Source organism: Schistocerca cancellata, chromosome 4 (assembly GCF_023864275.1).
Source record: "Schistocerca cancellata isolate TAMUIC-IGC-003103 chromosome 4, iqSchCanc2.1, whole genome shotgun sequence".
NCBI classification, from domain to species: Eukaryota; Metazoa; Arthropoda; class Insecta; order Orthoptera; family Acrididae; genus Schistocerca; species Schistocerca cancellata.
The window spans coordinates 164,930,335-164,950,195 of NC_064629.1; the positions used below are offsets into that span (position 1 = coordinate 164,930,335).

The window sequence follows — 19,861 nt, forward strand, 5'->3', positions numbered from 1 at the left end:
TGGACTGCTAGTGATGAGGCCGTTGGGATCCAGCACGGCGTTCAGTTTTACCCTCCTGAATCCACCGATTCCATATTCTGCTAACAGTCATTGGATCTCGACCAACGCGAGCAGCAGTGTCGCGATACGATAAACCGCAATCGCGATAGGCTACAATCCGACGTTTATCAAAGTCGGGAACGTGATGGTACGCATTTGTCCTCCTTACACGAGGCGTTACAACAACGTCCGCTCCCGGTAGCTGAATGGTCAGCGCGACAGACTGTCAATCCTAAGGAACCTGGTTCGAATCCCAGCTGGGGCGGAGATTTTCTCCGCTCCGGGACTGGGTGTTGTGTTGTCCTTATCATCACTTCACGTGGAAGTCGCCGAAGTGGCGTCAAATCGAAAGACTTCCACCCGGCGAAAGGTCTACCCTACGGGAGGCCCTAGTCACACGACATTTATTTATTTATTACAACAACGTTTGACCAGGCAACGCCGGTCCACTGCTGTTTGTGTATGAGAAATCGGTTGGAAACTTTCCTCACTTCAGCACGTTGTAGGTGTTGCCACTGGCGCCAACCTTGTGTGAATGCTCTGAAAAGCTAATCATTTGCATATCACAGCATCTTCTTCCTATCAGTGAAATTTCGCGTCTGTAGCACGTCATCTTCGTGGTGTAGCAATTTTAATGTCTAGTAGTGTATAGGGACTCAGCTGACCAGGCCACGGTTTTCCATTCGTCTAGGGTCCAACCGATATCGTAACCAGCCCAGAAGGGGCGCTGAAGGCGATGTTGAGCTGTCTGCCGCCACAGCCCATTACCACCAGATTTCGTCTTGATGTCGTAACGGATACGTTCGTCGTACGTCCCACACTGATTTCTGCTGTTAACTGACAACTCTACGGAAACGCTGCTGCTCTCGGTGGTTAAGGGAAGGCAGTCGGTGACTGCGTTGTCCGTGGGTAGAGGTAATGCCTGAAAATTGGTATTCTCGTCACACTCTTAACATCGTGTATGTCGGAATATTGAATTCCCTAACGATTTCCGAAATGGAATGTCCCCTGCATCTAGTTCCAACATTCTGCATTCAAAGTCAGTTAATTCCCGTCGTGCGGCCATAATCACGTCGGAAACCTTTTCACATGAATCACCTGAATGCAAATTACAGTTCCGCCATTGCACTACCTATTGTACTTTGTGTACGCGATACAACTTTCTATGGGCATATCGCTATCGCATGATTTTTGGCACCTCAGTGTAATACTGTTGTTGAAGGATACTTAATTGACAGATATCTTATATAATTAACTGATAACGAATTGCAATTCTGTTTCAGGAAATGTACGAGCTTGAATTCGCGGAACATGCAAAGTCTGGCATGACTCCGTACGATAAATTCTACAGTAAAAAGAAAATATTTTCTGAGTTCAACACAGCAAATACGGCGAGCGAAGTTGATCAAAAGATCAAATACCCTGCAGTATTATTACCGATGAAACCAGTTTTGGATTATTTTTTCTTATTTATGGAGACTTCTTCAATACATGGTTTCAACCACTTGACCAGCAGGAAGAGGACACCAGCTGAATAGTGAGTTACATACTTTGACTTTTATTTCTTGGGAGTGCTATCATACTGCACACTTATAGTTAAACAATTAAATATTGCGAACCACTGAAGCAACATTACGAATTTGATATGTGTGTGGTTCTGTTATTTCTGACGTGTGCAAAGGAACAAAGACCATTCTTGATCCCGCAGCCGTATATATGTATGATGAAATGAAATAAATGCTGACGTCGACCGCAACTGGACGCTGAAATGAATTCAATGGCGACAAGTAAAAATTTGTGACGGATCGGAACTCAAACCCGGATTTTCCGCTTTACATTAACGGTCACCTTAACCGTTTCTTTTTTCTTTTTTCGCGCATATCGTAGAGAGTCAAAGGCGAGGTTAAAACGAAGACGGAAGAATCCAAAGTCCGACCGAGATGCGATCCCACGCTCTCTCGGTTTCCAGGTACGCATTAGTCCCCCCCCCCTCCACTTTTCCCCCGATACTTACTCCAAAAAGGGCACAGAAAAGTATTCAGATTACCAGAATACCACTAGATACACCGAAAAAAATTGAATGAAAGCAAAGCCACGACCGAGAATCGAAAACGGACCAGCGATTTGGCAATCCTACGCCTCATCCGCTTTTTTTTCACTTGCTGCTCAAAATCCTTAATCCATCTGTACACTGAAAAAAAAAATGATAAAAAGTGGACTTTCTCCCTAGTGAGTCACGTCTTGCCACTATTTTTTTTAACAAGACCAAAAGCATCACGAAATCGAATAACAATATATCTGAAAAGCAGCAATGACTAGTGCCGGCTAACTGAGCCGATAGCTTGACAATGAAATACAAAGTTCAACACATGACGAGTAAGTTGCCAGCTATTCATCGGCCTCGGCACAGTCATATACACGAAATTTAATAAGATAATCAGGCTAAATTTATAAGTTGCTGCCTGACGAGAACTTTTAGAAATTATATATATTATATTAACTTAAGTATGTTGTTAAATTAATTTAATTATGTCATGTATTGGAAAATTTGACACGTTCCACATCATTACGAAATATCGTATTCATGATCCATGGAACTTGTATTAATCTAATCTAATCTAATCTAACACAATTTTACCAACTTTAAACTAGTCGGACACAAACCCCCTCTCAACAGTTCGTTCAGAAAGAATGTAAAACTAGTAACCAACGATTGCTAAAAATACCCATGAAACTCCTATGGTAGTCCATCCAACACCGACGACTTACGAAAAGGCGATCTGAGAATAAGGTCGCAGGCATCGCCACATTGAAAAGAATCTAAAAACATAGCTTTATTGCAGGTGTAAGTTTACAATCCGGAGCCCGAACAAACAAATATAGTGACATACCGACAGGAGCGGTTACCTCTTACAGTCCAAGGTACACGGGTTGGATAAAAAGTAGTGGCAACACCGCCGTAACTTGAAATATGTGCGTCACCTGTCATATTGGCTGTCTGTATCTGACAGCACAAAGCTAGCTGAAGTAGCGTAGTGAGTGGCGACAGCAGTGTTTGAGTCAACTACTGTGTGTCCTTCATGAAAGTGTAGAAGGTCATTTCGACCGCCCAACGGTATGTTTAGGAAACACGGAGAACGTGCATGTATCAAGACTGAAGTGTCACGTGGTCGTTGTGCACACCAGTGTTTTTGTCTGGCACTGAATCCTGTCATACTGCATGAGAGTGCATGATACCACATGGTTAACACTATGCAGAAGCTGCTGCGTACGTGGGGGTGGGAGAAACTGGAACATCCACCCTATTGATCCCATGTGATTAGCAACTGTTCTCCAAAATGAAGGAACCTGTTTGTGGCACGCGCTACGACACAAGAGAAAACATCGTCCATGCCATAGGGGGTTCCCTGCAAGACATCGTTAGAGATGGATACGCTGTCGTTGTACGACGCCTTCCATCTCTGAGGGAAGCAGGTCGAGATGTGAGGTAGTCACATTGAGGGCATGTAATACAGTGAACATCTTTAGTAACGTCTAGTATGAATTATAGCAGTATAGACGCTGCTTTTTATCCAACCTATGTAGAACTGATGTACAGCATGGAATACACTACTGGCCATTAAAACTGCTGCACCAAGAAGAAATGCAGATGATAAACGGGTATTCATTGGACAAATATACACTATTGGCCATTAAAATTGCTACTCCACGAAGATGATATACTGCAGACGCGAAATTTAACCGACAGGGAGAAGATGCTGTTGTGGGGCGGCGGGTGGAATAATTGTTAATGTTCCTATTATTTATTTAATGCTGTTGTTTGCCGTTCTCAACACTGGCTCTCTAACTACAATATTGACAACCAGAAAGTGATTAGCAAAACGTGAAGCCTGTAATTAGAATTCCTAGTGCCCACTTCATCTGAGAAATACATTTATAGCTACAGCTTATGGCTCTGAGGAATTAGGAGATTGTCTGGGATTCATAATCAAAAACCATTCTCTCTAAAATGTTCACTATATTCTGAAAGTCACAGACCAAAAAGAATCCACACAATCCAACTACCAGAGCAGTTCAGAGTCTAATGCGCTGATGCAACTATAACTGTTCAAATTAAATGTTTAAGTGAATGCTCGCCATAATTTGATGATAATGTTCATCAAACGCCACACTAATAATGGTAGAATGTCTGTCCTGCGGCGGCACGTGAAAATACGACATTAACAAACTAAAGATAGATCATTAACGTCATCCCAAAATTAACACTTCACTCGAAAACGATTTCATGGTTACGTGTATCCCGAGTAACTTATTACTGCATCCGAGGCTGTTTATATCAACGATACCGACGCGACGCGATTCCCGGCACAGGTAGTGCGCTAATCAGCGTCTGGAGAGAACTGGGGCCTTCCTTCGTCGCGCAGCGTTCTTACATATAAAGCCGCGGTTCGGACGGCTAAGGGAACGCCTGATCAAATCTGCTCTCCCGACTAGCCGCTGGGCTAGTAATGCACCACTTTAAGTTATCGAATAAATCATTGCTTATTTTCTTGATGGCCAATGAAGCTTTCAATTTAATTGTGCAATCAGCACACAAGTAAGTAATCATAATAAAAGTCTGACGAGGATAAGTCAAATATTTTGGGCGAGAGAATTAATTTAAATACACTACACGCAGTAGACGAGCTCTGAACTTGCTCTTTGGAGATACGCTATAGCTATAGTTTTATAGTTATTTTGTTGAAACGTCTCACATTATTATGATTATAGCGGATCTCCCTTCTACTTAAATTTAAACATCCTAGCTTTATTTATTCGCCTACTTAATCTATCTTGCTTCCTTAATTTCTAAGACAAAAACCAGAAAATCATGAATTTCAACTAAAATTTTAATTTGTGAGATCCAGAATACTGTTTCTACTAAATTATTATGCAAAAGGAGTCTAAATATAAATTTTTAAGTTTCTAGCTCTTTCCTGTTGCGCCAATGATTTTTACAGAAAAACATCCAAATTTCGAAAATGGTTAAAGTTATTGAACTGATATCCAACACATATTGATTTTGTATTACTCTTGACATGCTAGCAACGTTTCAGGTTATTTACTTCATTTTAAAGTATTGAGCAATATTTATGACATCAGAGCTAGTTACAGCGGACTGTCTGGCACACAATGGAAAGACTGATGTGAATTTTATAAGGCGTGAGTATGCTGCTTCCCTACACTGTGATATCCAAATGATTAGCTTTTCAGAGCATTCACACAAGGTTGGCGCCGTTGGCGACACCTACAACGTGCTGACATGAGGAAAGTTTCCAACCGATTTCTCATACACAAAGAGCAGTTGACCCGCGTTACCTGGTGAAACGTTGTTGTGATGCCTCGTGTAAGGAGGAGAAATGAGTACCATCACGTTTCCGACATTGATAAAGGTCGGATTGTAGCCTATCGCGATTGCGGTTTATCGTATCGCGACATTGCTGCTCGCGTTGGTCGAGATCCAATGACTGTTGGCAGAATATGGAATCGGTGGGTTCAGGAGGGTAAAACTGAACGCCGTGCTGGATCCCAATGGCCTGATCACTAGCAGTCGAGATGACAGGCATCTTATCCGCATGGCTGTAACGGATCGTGCAGCCACGTCTCGATCCCTGAGGCAACAGATGGGGACGTTTGCAAGACAAAACCCATCTGCATGAACAGTTCGACGACGTTTTCTAGCAGCATGGACTATCGACTCAGAGACCGTGGCTGCGGTTACCCTTGACGCTGCATCACAGACAGGAGCGCCTGCGATGGTGTACTCAACTACGAACCTGGGTGCACGAATGGCAAAACGTCATTTATTCGATGAATCCAGGTTTTGTTTATAGCATCATGATGGTCGCATCTGTGTTTGGCGACATCGCAGTGAACGCACATTGGAAGCGTGTATTCGTCATCGCCATACTGGCGTATCACCTGGCGTGATGGTATGGGGTGCCATTGGTTATACGTCTCGGTCACCTCTTGATTGCATTGACGGCACTTTGAACAGTGGACATTTCAGATGTGTTACGACCCGTGGCTCTACCCTTCATTCAATCCCTGCGAAACCCTACATTTCTGCAGGATAATGCACGACCGCATTTTGCAGGTTTTGTACGGGCCTTTCTGGATACAGAAAATGTTCGACTGCTGCCCTGGCCAGCACATTCTCCAGATCTCTCACCAACTGAAAACGTATGGTCAATGGTGGCCGAGCAACTGGCTCGTCACAATAAGCCAGTCACTACCCTTGATGAACTGTGGTATGGTGTTGAAGCTGAATGGGCAGCTGTACCTGTACACGCCATCCAAGCTCTGTTTGACTGAATGCCCAGGCGTATCAAGGCCGTTATTACGGCCAGAGGTGGTTGTTCTGGGTACTGATTTCTCAGGATCGATGCACTCAAATTGCGTGAAGATGTAATCGCATGTCAATGCTAATATAATATATTTGTCCAATGAATACCCATTTATCATCTGCATTTCTTCTTGGTGTAGGAATTTTAATGGCCAGTAGTTCATATAGCAAAGGACACTGATTGTTTGCATGTCGCCCATTGCTTGCGACAACTCGTTGTAAATCCAAAGTTAAGTATTGTGAATCTACTTTATTGTAATAAAAACCATTAATGTGATTTGCTTGAGTTGTTGTATAGCTATCTGAGAAAGCAGCATCCCTTAGGCACCCTATAAGAGACGAGTGGGCAGGACCCCACACCAATGGGTTTGTCAAAACTAAGTCTTACTGTACCTTTTCTCGGAACAAAATTCGAATCCATGACCGAAATTACGAAGCAGACAATTCCACTAGCAATGGACACACAGAACACCTGAACGCGATGGAGCAAACGACGATATGACAAACAAAAAGACGCAAAGAACACTGAGGGAAGCTGTCCAGGCACACGTGACACTGCGGCGAGGCGGAAAATTAGCAGCCTTCCCACTACGCGCATGAGCAGAACTGTCCGTTTCGGCTATACGAGCACACTTTCCGTCTGAGCCAAATTCCCATCTTGTTGCACACTACTTACGTTCACCCTGCTCATTGCCACCCCAACATGCTGGATTCCCGCGAGAGTTCAGGAGAGAGTGTGTGTCTGCTCTGAAATGATATTAATGGCCATGAAGCCGGATATATTTTCGTGTGTGTGGTGTTTGTTCTTTCAGACTGGAAGTGGGAACTTCAGGCTCGAATCCCGTTCCGACACAAATTTTCCCTTGTCGCCCTTGAATTAATTTCATTGTCCAATTGCGGCCTATGTCAGCATTTATTTCATTTCATCGTGTAGATGTAGAGGTGCAGGATTATGGATGGGAATTTTGCATTGCGGAAAGCGTGCTCGGACAGTCGAAGTGATTAAGCCACAGCACGTGTAAAGTGGGAAATTCGGGTTAGAGTCTTGGTGCGGCACAAATTTTCACTTGTCGCCATTGAATTCATTGCAGTACCCAGTTGCTGCCGATGTCAGAATTTCTTTCATTTCATCATTATGATTTCTCGTTTGTGTTACTGGTTATCAAAACAGGCTACGAAACTAGCCACTTCTGTTATAAATGTAAATAGGAAATCTTTCTCTTTGCGGTTATGTGCAAGTTCACAAAGCAGGACGGTCACAAGCAAGCTGCCAATCAATCACATTCCAGGAATGATTCAAATGGTTCAAATGGCTCTGAGCACTATGGGACTCAACTGCTGTGGTCATAAGTCCCCTAGAACTTAGAACTACTTAAACCTAACTAACCTAAGGACAGCACACAACACCCAGCCATCACGAGGCAGAGAAAATCCCTGACCCCGCCAGGAATCGAACCCGGGAACCCGGGCGTGGGAAGCGAGAACGCTACTTCCAGGAATGACTTTAACGTGCTGGCTACCGTACAAATCGTACCTGTCGTTTTCTGAAAGAGTTGCACATTCATCGTGACATGTGGCCAAACATTGTTCTGTTAAAATTTGGTGTTAGAGTTGCTTCAAGACGGAGCTCAAAACCCTTCTCGATGAAGCGGTTGATATTTAGAGCGGTTTCAGCACTTAGGCTTCGACATTTTGTGGTGCATTCAATGCACCCCAATCTGTAACACTTAGTCCTTGTCCTCGTTATAGCCCAATATTGCGGACTGGCAAGTTGCGATCACCACGCTAAACACGTTTGTGGCTTTCACTGTAGAATAAGTTTTAAGTGTGACTTGTCCGGAAACACTACTTTTTGCCATTCAGCACATCAGTGATGGCGTTTTCGCACCTCTTTCAGTCCGCGGTGTTTGTATTTTCTGGAAAATACCACCAGCACTGCATGCAGCACACAGCACCTCCGCCGGCCGGTGTGGCCGTACGGTTCTAGGCGCTTCAGTCTGGAACCGCGTGACCGCTACGGTGGCAGGTTCGGATCCTGCCTCGGGCCTGGATGTGTGTGATGTCATTAGGTTAGTTAGGTTTAAGTAGTTCTAAGCTCTAGTGGACTGATGACCTCAGATGTTAAGTCCCATAGTGCTCAGAGCCATTTGAACCATTTGAACAGCACCTCCTTTTGATCACGGACAGGTCCATACTTGCCGCAGAGCTCCAGTATGTTAAATAACCTGTATCGTTCGTTACAGCCACGAGGAAAAGACTGTACTGTATTCATACTACGTTCTCCAGTAACCATCTGTGACTGCGTACGACTCTGCATCCACATTTACACTTCGCGAGCAATCTTACGGTTTGTGACGGAGCGTACTTCTGTCATCAATATTTTTGCTTCTCTTTCCTGTTCAGTTCGAGAAGAGCGCGTGGTAAGCCTCTGTGTTAGCTTCAGTTTCTCCGATTTTCTCGCTGTGATTATTTCGCGAGACATATGTGGGGGAAGTAATATGTTGCCCGACTCTTCTCAGACGTACTCCCTTGGAATTCAACCTTTTTGATGTACAACACCTCTCTTGTACCTTTGAACTGGAGATTTTGAACATATCCGTAACGCCCTCACGCCAACTGTAAGATCCCGTGGCGAAACGACCCGCGTCGTTGGATCTGCTCCATAATCCAAAGGATAAGGGTCCAAGACTGATGAGTAATACTCAAGAGTCGGTCGAACAAGTTTTTTTGTAAGCAACTTCTTTTGTAAATGAATTACATTTCCCCTAGAAATCTTCCAACAGATCTTAGCCTGGCATCTGCTTTTCTACAATTTGTTTTGTGTGGTCATTCTACTTTATGTCGCTCTGGATGGTTAATCCTAGATATTTACTATAGTTACTGTTTTCAGTGACTTGTCGCCAATAGAGTAATCGACCAGTAGTGCACTTATTCTCTGTTTATGCACAACAGGTTACATTTATTTAAACACAGAATAAACTGGCATTCCTTGCATGAATCATCCCTTCTCTGTAGGTCTTCGTCCAATTCTCTACAGTCTTCTGGCGTTGCTGCTTTCTTATGGTCGACTGCATCGTTTGTGAACTGTCTCATGGAGCTTCGCACGTTATCCAATAGATCATTTATACATACTATAAACGGTAACGGCCCTATTATACTTTCTTTGGGTACTCCATAAATTGCCTTTGCATCTGTCGATTTTGTTCTTTGAGTTGCATCTGCAAGTAAGTATTGAATTCAATCACAAACCTTGTCCGCCACTGGGTAAGTCCGTATTTGTTTCACTTTTCTAAATGCAGAGCTGTATCAAACACCTACCTGAAGTCAAGGAACACGGCATCAACCTGGGCCTTCTTGTCTACGGTGCTCAGAATCTCACGGACGAACAGAGCGATCCGAGTTTCGCAAAATCTCTGTGGAATCCATGTTCAAATTTACAGAGGAGTTTTTAGTTTCCCAAAAATGTCGTAATACTGCTTCCACACATGCATCACTATTTAGCAGTGTGCACCAGGGGTTGAGATCGCAGTATGGTAAGCCCATTTCCCGGAGACCAGTGTGTGGGTGAAATCTTACGGGACTTAACCGCTAAGGTCATCAGTCCCTAAGCTTACACACTACTTAAACTAAATTATCCTAAGGACAAACGCACACACCCATGCCCGAGGGAGGACTCGAACCTCCGCCGGGACCAGCCGCACAGTCCATGACTGCAGCGCCTGAGACCGCTCGGCTAATCCCGCGCGGTCCGGAGACCAGTCAACCTGCCTTTAAATACCTGATTCTAACGTTTTCTACAGCTCCTTTTACAATTTGGACCTGGTGTAATGACGCCTTTTATTATTTACACTTCACTAAATGAATTGGCCTAACACTGACATTTACAAGTACGCGCTACTGGGTCTATGTGACTCCACGTCCATTAACTTTCACCCAGTCATTTCTCTCCTATGCCCAAGTTGCCTGGATATCCGCTAAATCCAATTTATCTCATTCACTTCAAACCCTTGAACGCCGTACACACTGCCTTGCGTACCTCGTCTGCTTACTCGAATTCCTTATCAAATCATCAAATTCCCCTTCGTTCTCATCCACAATAAAAATCTCAGGATACCTTATACACACCGCAAACTAGAATTCAATAACTCTTCCGTTTCCTTTCTACCTATAAATCCAGGTATGATACCGAGCCAGTATCAGCACATCTCACCGCCCCTACACCTGCACACTCTACATGCTGTCTCACTTAACTTCCACTGCCTGCTCATTCCAGAGAATGAATCGCGATATCACATTTTTATACGTTCTATAAGACGTAACCCATTTTCCCCATCGTTTCTCAAGCCATAGTTCCCCCTTCATTTTCTGTCCTATCCATTCCTTTTCTCTCAATAGAAATGGTCTGATGTCCATAACAGTAACTTGTACGCCAGATTCCATGTCTCTGCCCATCAATTATCCCACACTTCACATCCCTAAATACCAACTCCATTCCTCACAGTACCACGTATCCTACCCACTCCCAACTTATTCTTACCCAGTGTGTTTTCTGAAACTTTATACAGTGCAATGAAGTGGTTCGTTATGATTTTAAGACGTCTTCAAAATGAAATAACAATGTTAATCATTTTAAAAATATACAAATGGTTTATCATTTTACTGCGTTTCTTTATTTTCGAAATGCTCTCGCCTGACGAGGGGTGATAGCACCCATACCGGCTCAGCCTCATTCTAACGACAAACGCGTTTTGTACTAAGACCATGTGCAGTCGGTGATAGGATTCGCGAGAACCTTCACATCATCGTTATGCTGAATTGCACAGGTTGACTGTCTGTCAACACGGCATAACATACAGGGAGACCAAGTGCTACCAACACATTGTCTACAGGTGTCAACTTGGAAATCTGTCCTAACATTGTCGAACTGTTTTAGGTGATGTGGAAGAATATATTGTTGCTGGTTAATTTCTATTATGTTTACCTACTGTGTTCAATACACTAACGAAAAACGTTAGTTAGTATGTTCTATACTAATAAAAATGAATTACAATTTATCATAATAACGTTATGAAAAATTCTTTTTAGATAAAACGAAGTATCCAAAATTGTCACTAATTAGCAGGATAACACTCACTTTCGGCTTCGAAACGGTATGTGTCTACGTTCATTCCACAGTCATACTGAAGTAGCGTTACAGGGTTGCCACGAAAATATGTGATCATAGCAGTACAGGTAATACATAACAAAATCCATTTAATAGATCACCCAGTGCCGCAATTGTGTAAATAAATTGACAAAAGCAGGAAAAGCAGGCATTAACAAGTGGGCAAGCCTGCAAGTTCTTCACCTTTAGATCTGCAGGGTACAGAATCAAGGTAGCGACAGTACTCACGGTGGCAAAGTTGTTGAAGGATTTCTTTATTGATTGTCGATCTGCCGGCTAGTGGCTCTTTCAGAGAAGAGGTAAAAATTTTGTTTTCAGCGAGAGTAGGACCGAAAACTCACGCAGACTGAAGGGCAAGCACTTAAATGCTAAGCTAGGATACCACTGCATAAGCAGCGCTTCTTTGTTGTCCGAATGATGGATAAGACGAAGAACTCGCACTGTAAGTGACAAAGTGAATTGGAATTCCTGTCGGGAGGAGCTTCTTGATTCAAAAACATAAATTTGCTTCCTCTATATTATCCCTTAAGCGAAAATTATTCAGAATATTTAATCTAAATGACAATAAAGTATCGATTAAATTGACTAGGATCTCTCAACCACTCCAGGAAGTAAATCGATGATCACATAGATGTCAAATGTTTTCTTCAGTGTTCCCAGTTCTCCATTAGTCTAGTGACAGGCAGAATAAGTTTGCTCAGCCGTTGTGTTTCTTGATGTGGATAGCACTGAGCAAGCTCACGCTTCAAAGACATGGTAGCCCTGGCTGACACCACTTGCATTGGGAGCCGAAATACCTAAAATACAGACCAATGAGTGGAAGAAGTATACAGAGGGTCTATACAAGGGCGATGCACTTGAGGACAATATTATGGAAATGGAAGAGGATGTAGATGAAGATGAAATGAGAGATATGATACTGCGTGAAGAGTTTGACAGAGCACTGAAAGACCTGAGTCGAAACAAGGCCCCGGGAGTAGACAACATTCCATTAGAACTACTGACAGCCTTGGGAGAGCCAGTCCTGACAAAACTCTACCACCTGGTGAGCAAGATGTATGAGACAGGCTAAATTCTCTCAGACTTCAAGAAGAATATAATAATTCCAATCCCAAAGAAAGCAGGTATTGACAGATGTGAAAATGACCGAACTATCAGTTTAATAAGTCACAGCTGCAAAATACTAACGCGAATTCTTTACAGACGAATCGGAAAACTGGTAGAAGCCGACCTCGGGGAAGAGCAGTTTGGATTCCGCAGAAATATTGGAACGTGTGAGTCAATACTGACCCTACGACTTATCTCAGAAGATAGATTAAGGAAAGGCAAACCTACGATTCTAGCATTTGTAGACTTAGAGAAAGCTTTAGACAATGTTGACTGGAATACTCTCTTTCAAATTTTGAAGGTGGCAGGGGTAAAATACAGGGACCGAAAGGCTATTTACAATTTGTCAGAAAGCAGATGGCTTTAGAGACGAGGGGTATGATAGGGAAGCAGTGGTTGGGAAGGGAGTGAGACAGGGTTGTAGCCTATCCCCGATGTTATTCAATCTATATATTGAGCAAGCAATAAAGGAAACAAAAGAAATGTTCGGAGTAGGTATTAAAATCCATGGAGAAGAAATAAAAACTTTGAGGTTCGCCGATGACGTAATTCTGTCAGAGACAGCAAAGGACTTGGAAGAGCAGTTGAACGGAATGGACAGTGTCTTGGAAGGAGGGTATAAGATGAACATCAACAAAAGCAAAACGAGGATAATGGAATGTAGTCGTATTAAGTCGGGTGATGCTGAGGGAATTAGATTAGGAAATGAGACACTTAAAGTAGTAAAGGAGTTTTGCTTCTTGGGGAGCAAAATAACTGATGATGGTCGAAGTAGAAACAATATAAAATGTAGAAGCGTTTCTGAAGAAGAACCGTTTGTTAACATCGAGTATAGATTTAAGTGTCAGGAAGTCTTTTTTGAAAGTATTTGTATGGAGTGTAGCCATGTATGGAAGTGAAACATGGACGATAAATAGTTTGGACAAGAAGAGAATAGAAGCTTTCGAAACGTGGTGCTACAGAAGAACGCTGAAGATTAGATGGATAGATCACATAACTAATGAGGAGGTATTGAATAGAATTGGGGAGAAGAGGAGTCTGTGGCACAAGTTGACTAGAAGAAGGGATCGGTTGGTAGGACATGTTCTGAGGCATCAAGGGATCTCCAATTTAGTATTGGAGGGCAGAGTGGAGGGGAAATTGAGTGCTTGGAGTATTTCCGCACCAGGAACATAGGGCGGTCAATCCGTACGGACCCCAAATCCTATCTTGGAAAACTATTATACTATCGAAATTAATCACATCATCTTGCGTTCCTCGAGACTGTTATGATGATATTAAGGTTGGCAAAATAAGATTAAACCGTATTGATTACGTGGAAACTGAAATTTCATTTCGTGTGATTTGTGGACATTTTTATCTCTTTTTGACTCTCTTCCTGAACCAATGTCATTGCTGAGCTTTCCGATGAAATTACAGGTTGCCAGAAGGGGGATGCATCAGACTGGGAGCAGGATGACGATGGTATCTGATGCTGGACACTCCTCACTGCGATCTAGAATTACCACAGTGTTTAAAACGATTCCAACAAATCTTCAGTGACATGTATTTGACGTTTGTTAGCAGTGTAGGGCGATTGCAAAACTAGAATACCTACCGAAGAAATGACGTAGGTTTGATCTCGAAATGTGCAATTTATTTCCTCAACTTAATTTCATCTAAATTCATTGCGTTACCAGCGTTCGACTTTTTTCTAGTTATTCCAGGGCGATGACAAGACTAAGGTGTCCGATTTCGATTTCATTTTGCACCTCTGGTTTGTCCCTCTTTATGTGACGCTCAACATATTATTCAATCAAGAGCTGATGGGCAATTTTATCAGAACAGTAGTTGATGTGTGCAAGATCTATATTGAAAGTGTTGTTAAGCCGTTCCAATGGTGCTGATAATGAAATGAAATTACAATTAACGTTGCCCACTGAGACAGATTCGGTTGCAAGTACCATAATATTTAACATAGCGGTCTGTGTTAACAACAACACGTCGATAATTCTCATATGAATATTGTGATAAACTAGAGGCGTCATTAATGTAAAACAACCGGGAAATAAACTACGAGGAAAAAGCGCCAACGTCGAGGTGCTGCATGGAAATTTCCTGCCACGCTCACGTCGGGTAACCTATTCTATCTTGCTCCTTTGGTTCGTCTCTGTCTTAAGTTAACTGTAAACTGAAAACATCATTCATCAGGAGCTTTTCGCTTTTATTGACAAAGTATCAACAGCAGTTATATTGTAATCCTTACGAGTAGACGAGGCTTCACGTCACTTTAGTCTTTACAGAATGAAAAAAAAAAAAGAGAAAGAAAAGAAATTGCTCTGAGCACTATGGGACTTAACTGCTGAAGTCATCAGTCCCCTAGAACGTAGAACTACTTAAACCTAACTAACCTAAGGACATCACACACATCCATGCCCGAGGCAGGATTCGAACCTGCGACCGTAGCGATACATTTCACAAGCCAGCCGCTGTGGCCGAGCGGTTATAGGCGCTTCAGTCTAGAACCGCGCTGCTGCTACGGTCGCAGGTTCGAATCCTGCCTCGGGCATGAATGTGTGTGATGTCGTAAGGTTAGTTAGGTTTAAGTTGTTCTAAGTCTAGGGGACTGATGACGTCAGATGTTAAGTCCCATAGTACTTGGAGCCATTTGAACCATTTAATATATTTCACATATTTTTAACATATTACACACGTGACTGTACACATATTGCCCTGTATCTCTAGCGAATATCCCTGTAGTATTAGTTTTAGGCAGCTCAATATTTATGATGTCGTATGTCCTGAACTGTGTGCTGTACAATGATATAATTGCAGGTACATCTAGTGGTATATGTAGTTACTGTGTGTGAAATGTGTTGAGAATAGACACTAGAAGTGAAGGAGTAATAAATTACAACGTCCCGCATGATTAACAGTTCTTTATTTGCGTTATATATCCTGAGACATCGGTCGTACAATGATATATTTTTCTATGTACATCCAGTGGTATATGGGGTATACTTACGATATTGCAGTATCTTTGTTATTTCGAATTACGATGCAATGTTCCTTTTAACATGCATTCATATCCAAAGGAACAGGCACTGTGGTGACACTGGATAGGATACAGAGGTCCTGTAACATGGCGCGCTAGATCGCCGGACTTAGAGCCCTGGAGTTTTACGTCTGTGGGCATCTGGAAAGCGTTGTGTGTTCTGAACCAGTTCCTGATGTGCAGACCATTCAACAGCGCGTTCACGACGCCTGTGGCGCTATTCGGAGAGAGGCCAGAACGTGTAAAAGAGTATGGCACTCCGTCATGCGACGTGTGAACGCTTGCATTGCATCCCATGGAGGCAACTTCGAACATTTGAAGTGACGTGGATGCGATGCACCTCTGTACTGTGTTACGGGACGATTTGTTGTGGTTGCACGCACACTCTCCATTCCCAGACACATGTTCTTAGAACTGTTTTTCCTCCATTCCCAGTCAAGAATCCGTTCCTGTAGTTTATCGGTTTATTAATGTTCACCCTGTAAACATACATATATACGTATATCCATTTTTAGAATATGTATGGATGTTCAAATTGCAGTCGGTGCATCTCGATATTGTTCGTAACTACACTTTAGACCTAAATAATAGAGAAATGCGAGTAAATGTCATGCCTCTGTTTTATGGAATTGCTGCACTTACATACTTTCGTGGCAGTTATTACTATAACGCTACTTCAGTATGATTGTCGACTGAATGTATACACAGACATTTTTGTAGCTTAAAGTGGGCATTATCCTGCTAATTTATGACTTTATTTTGTTAAAAAAGAATTTTCTCGTAACGTTATCATGATTCACTTGTATTAGTAATGTTCAAACTAAATAGCGTTTCTTCGTTAGTTTATTGAAGACAAGAGATAAACATAACAGATAAATTATCAGCAGCAGTATATTTTCCCACATTACCTAAAACAGTATGACAATGCTTAGATAGCATTTCCATATCATGCTTGAGACAATATGAAGGGCTTATTTCAATAGTGGTACAAGTCCATTTTTGCTCATTCTGAGACACAGAGTATATATACTTGAATATTTCTGGTATTTATTTGAGTATTTCTGATACCATAAATATTGAAGTATATATACTTGAATATTTTTGGTATCTCAACTGTAGATTTTTCAGCGCTCATTTAACTTTAGGACTCTGTAGCTCAGAATGAACAAAAATGGTATCACTTGAAATAAGCCTTTCATATTTTGCCAGAACTTCGACTCCTTGCAGGTTATGCTGTGTAGCGGCCGGCCGCGGTGGTCTAGCGGTTCTAGGCGCTCAGTCCGGACCCGCGCGACTGCTACGGTCGCAGGTTCGAATCCTGCCTCGAGCATGGATGTGTGTGATGTCCTTAGGTTAGTTAGGTTTAAGTAGTTCTAAGTTCTAGGGGACTGATGACCATAGATGTTAAGTCCCATAGTGCTCAGAGCTGTGTAGCAGACAGTGAAGCCATGCAGTTCAGTAAACGATAAGGCGAGGAGTCTCACGAATTCTGTCACAGACTCTATGCCAAAATCGCTAAGTAGGGGGACAAATTTCGTTCTATCAGAATTTGTTAGTACTGGTTGCCTACATCAGGGTATGCATACATCAAGGGCAAGTATACATTCAGAGGAAACCTATTATTCTATTTTGATTGACAGGTCCTTAACCTATTGTTCTGCTAAGTGGATTACGATCCCCTGGGGATAATCAGGCCTCCTGAGAAACCTCCCTCCCCCTCCTCCTCCTCCTCCTCCTCCCCCTCACCCACCTCCTCCTCCACACCTCTGTGAATTCCCCTAGCAGATTCAAGGACACTTTTGAATGGCTCTGAGCACTATGGGACTTAACATCTGAGGTCATCAGTCCCCTAGAACTTACAACTACTTAAACCTAACTAACCTAAGGACATCACACACATCCATGCCCGAGGCAGGATTCGAACCTGCGACCGTAGCGGTCGTGCGGTTCCAGACTGAAGACACTTTTGATATCAAATTAATTGACTAATTAATTAAATCACTAAATTAATTGACCCCTACCACGTGGGAAACACCTATCCTTCCCCCTCCCATCCTCCACTTGGTGGAAATTGGCGGGAAAAGGCTCAGCTGATTGTCTGTCTGACAGGGAATCGATTGCAGTGTGTGGAATATTGTTTATTTAAATAATTTATGGGATACAAAGCAGTCTCTGGAATATTGTTTATTTATTTATCTAAAGAATTTTTCGGGAAACTGACTGCAGTCTATGGAATACTCTTTATTTAAATGTTTTGAGGGTGAAAAAGCAGTATGCTATATTTAAACAACTGCAGCGCTTTTGTTATTCCGAGCACGCAAGGAATACCATCACGAAACACTCATCATATGAAATTACGCTGTTAAAAGTCTTTCGATTATGAAGCACTCACCGTCCACCGGGCTGGATGCTTCACCTATTCCCACGCACGCAGGCTGCACTACCCCTGCTCTGGCCCTGCAACTGGCAGATTGGACGTGCTAATCCCCAAACAAAAGCTGCCGGTCGTGGCAACTCTTTGACATTTGATACCTGAGAAATTCCTGCCGAAAATGTGCTCTCTCTCTATCTCTCAAGTGAACACGTGCTGTCACTTGCCACTGCCGGGCCTGCACACGCAGTCGGTCGTGGTCATATCGAACCACAAACCCCCCAGCTGTGAATGTCCTGGAAATTAGAGGTGGGTCGTTCGCGAACTAATGGGTCCAAAGGAATGGTTCACCAAGCTGAACGGAAGGAGCGAGGAACGAATTGTAAGGAACGGTCTTTCACAGTTCACTTCGGTCGCGACTTTCTACTTGTAGCTCCTGGGAAAGGAAAACGGTCGGTATCGTTCCCGCAATGGCATGTCGGCCGGTCTCGTTCCTGCCGGTCCCGTTCCCCTCTGTCTCGGTCTCGGTCTCGGTCTCGGTTTCCTCGTCCGGACTCGTCCTTCTTCGCGTGGCCACTCGTTGCAGTTTCTTCTTCCGACTGCTCATAGTTAGATCAGTAACGAGTTGTTGTTTGTTTCGTTCGCTGCGCACACCTATTCTACATCTGTTTAAATCTTTTTTTGAACTGTGGAATTCTGGTTCATTTCGTATTGTATTCAGCGTCCACGACTGGTAATTAAAATGTATTTTATAATTACATAAATTACATAAAATTACGTGGTATGTAATACAAATATTTTTTCAGGTAACAAAAGGGCATATCAGCTTACTTCACTATTTCGATAAACAGCAGAATACATACTTATTAAAAGGCAAGTTTTTTGTTATTACACATACAAAGGAAGTCGGCACGGCACACACGAGTGGCCATTTTCCGTCGTTTTTTGATCCAAGGTGAAACAACATGTTCATTGTTATTGGAGGCAGACAAACGTACAACCGAATGAAGCCCGCGCTCCATAATCAAGTGTCTGGTGTCACATTCTGTGAAGAGAATACGATAACGTCTACAATATTATTTCAGTGGTACAGAGTGGTGCACGAAAAATCGGCCCCGAGTACTAGACTGCTCATTGTCGCCCACCAGTCGTCATCTATTGTTTCGAAGTTGTTGTTTGCATTAGCTTATTTGTTATTTATTTACTGCCTAATTATTACATGTTTATCTATTCTTCTCGTGGCGGTCAACAAATCGTGCGTAATTGGCAACAGTCCGTACCCGGAGCCGGTTTTTCGTGCGCCACCTTGTATTAATTTCACTGCGATCAGCCACATAACGCAACGGTTGGCTAAACGAGAGGTTTGGCAGAATCATGAAAATTACTTCTACAAGTGTGTGAGAATTCTGTAATGAATAAAAACTCTCTATTCCAGAAGGGAGGTAAATTCCCCTTTTGGCACCTTTCATCTTCAGTCACCTATGCTACGAATTTTCAGTTTTTCATAAGAATCATATACCACGCACATCTGAGCGGTGAACGGGTAAAAATGAAAGGTTCCCAAAAAAGAGCGATCACCAGTGAACTAGTTCCCAAGGGCGAACGAGTTTGCTCGTTTCTACTGGAAATATTTCCTTACTCTAGCAGACTGATTGGCTAATTAATTAAATCGATACCCTTTGTGTGGGACAGTTTCTCCATGCTTCATATAAGGGCGATGGTAGGACTGGAATATTTGCAACCACTCCATTTCCAAACCCT

At 42.7% G+C, this 19,861-nt stretch overlaps 1 protein-coding gene across 1 annotated transcript in view; it reads left to right on the forward strand.

Annotated features, from left to right (window-relative positions):
• Positions 1-19,861, forward strand: part of LOC126183980 (uncharacterized) — a 148,138-nt gene that overhangs the window by 22,920 nt on the left and 105,357 nt on the right. Inside the window, exon 2 of the mRNA XM_049926331.1 lies at positions 1,323-1,576. Coding sequence (XP_049782288.1) covers positions 1,323-1,576 — 254 coding nt within the window. The remainder of the gene's footprint in view (positions 1-1,322; positions 1,577-19,861) is intronic.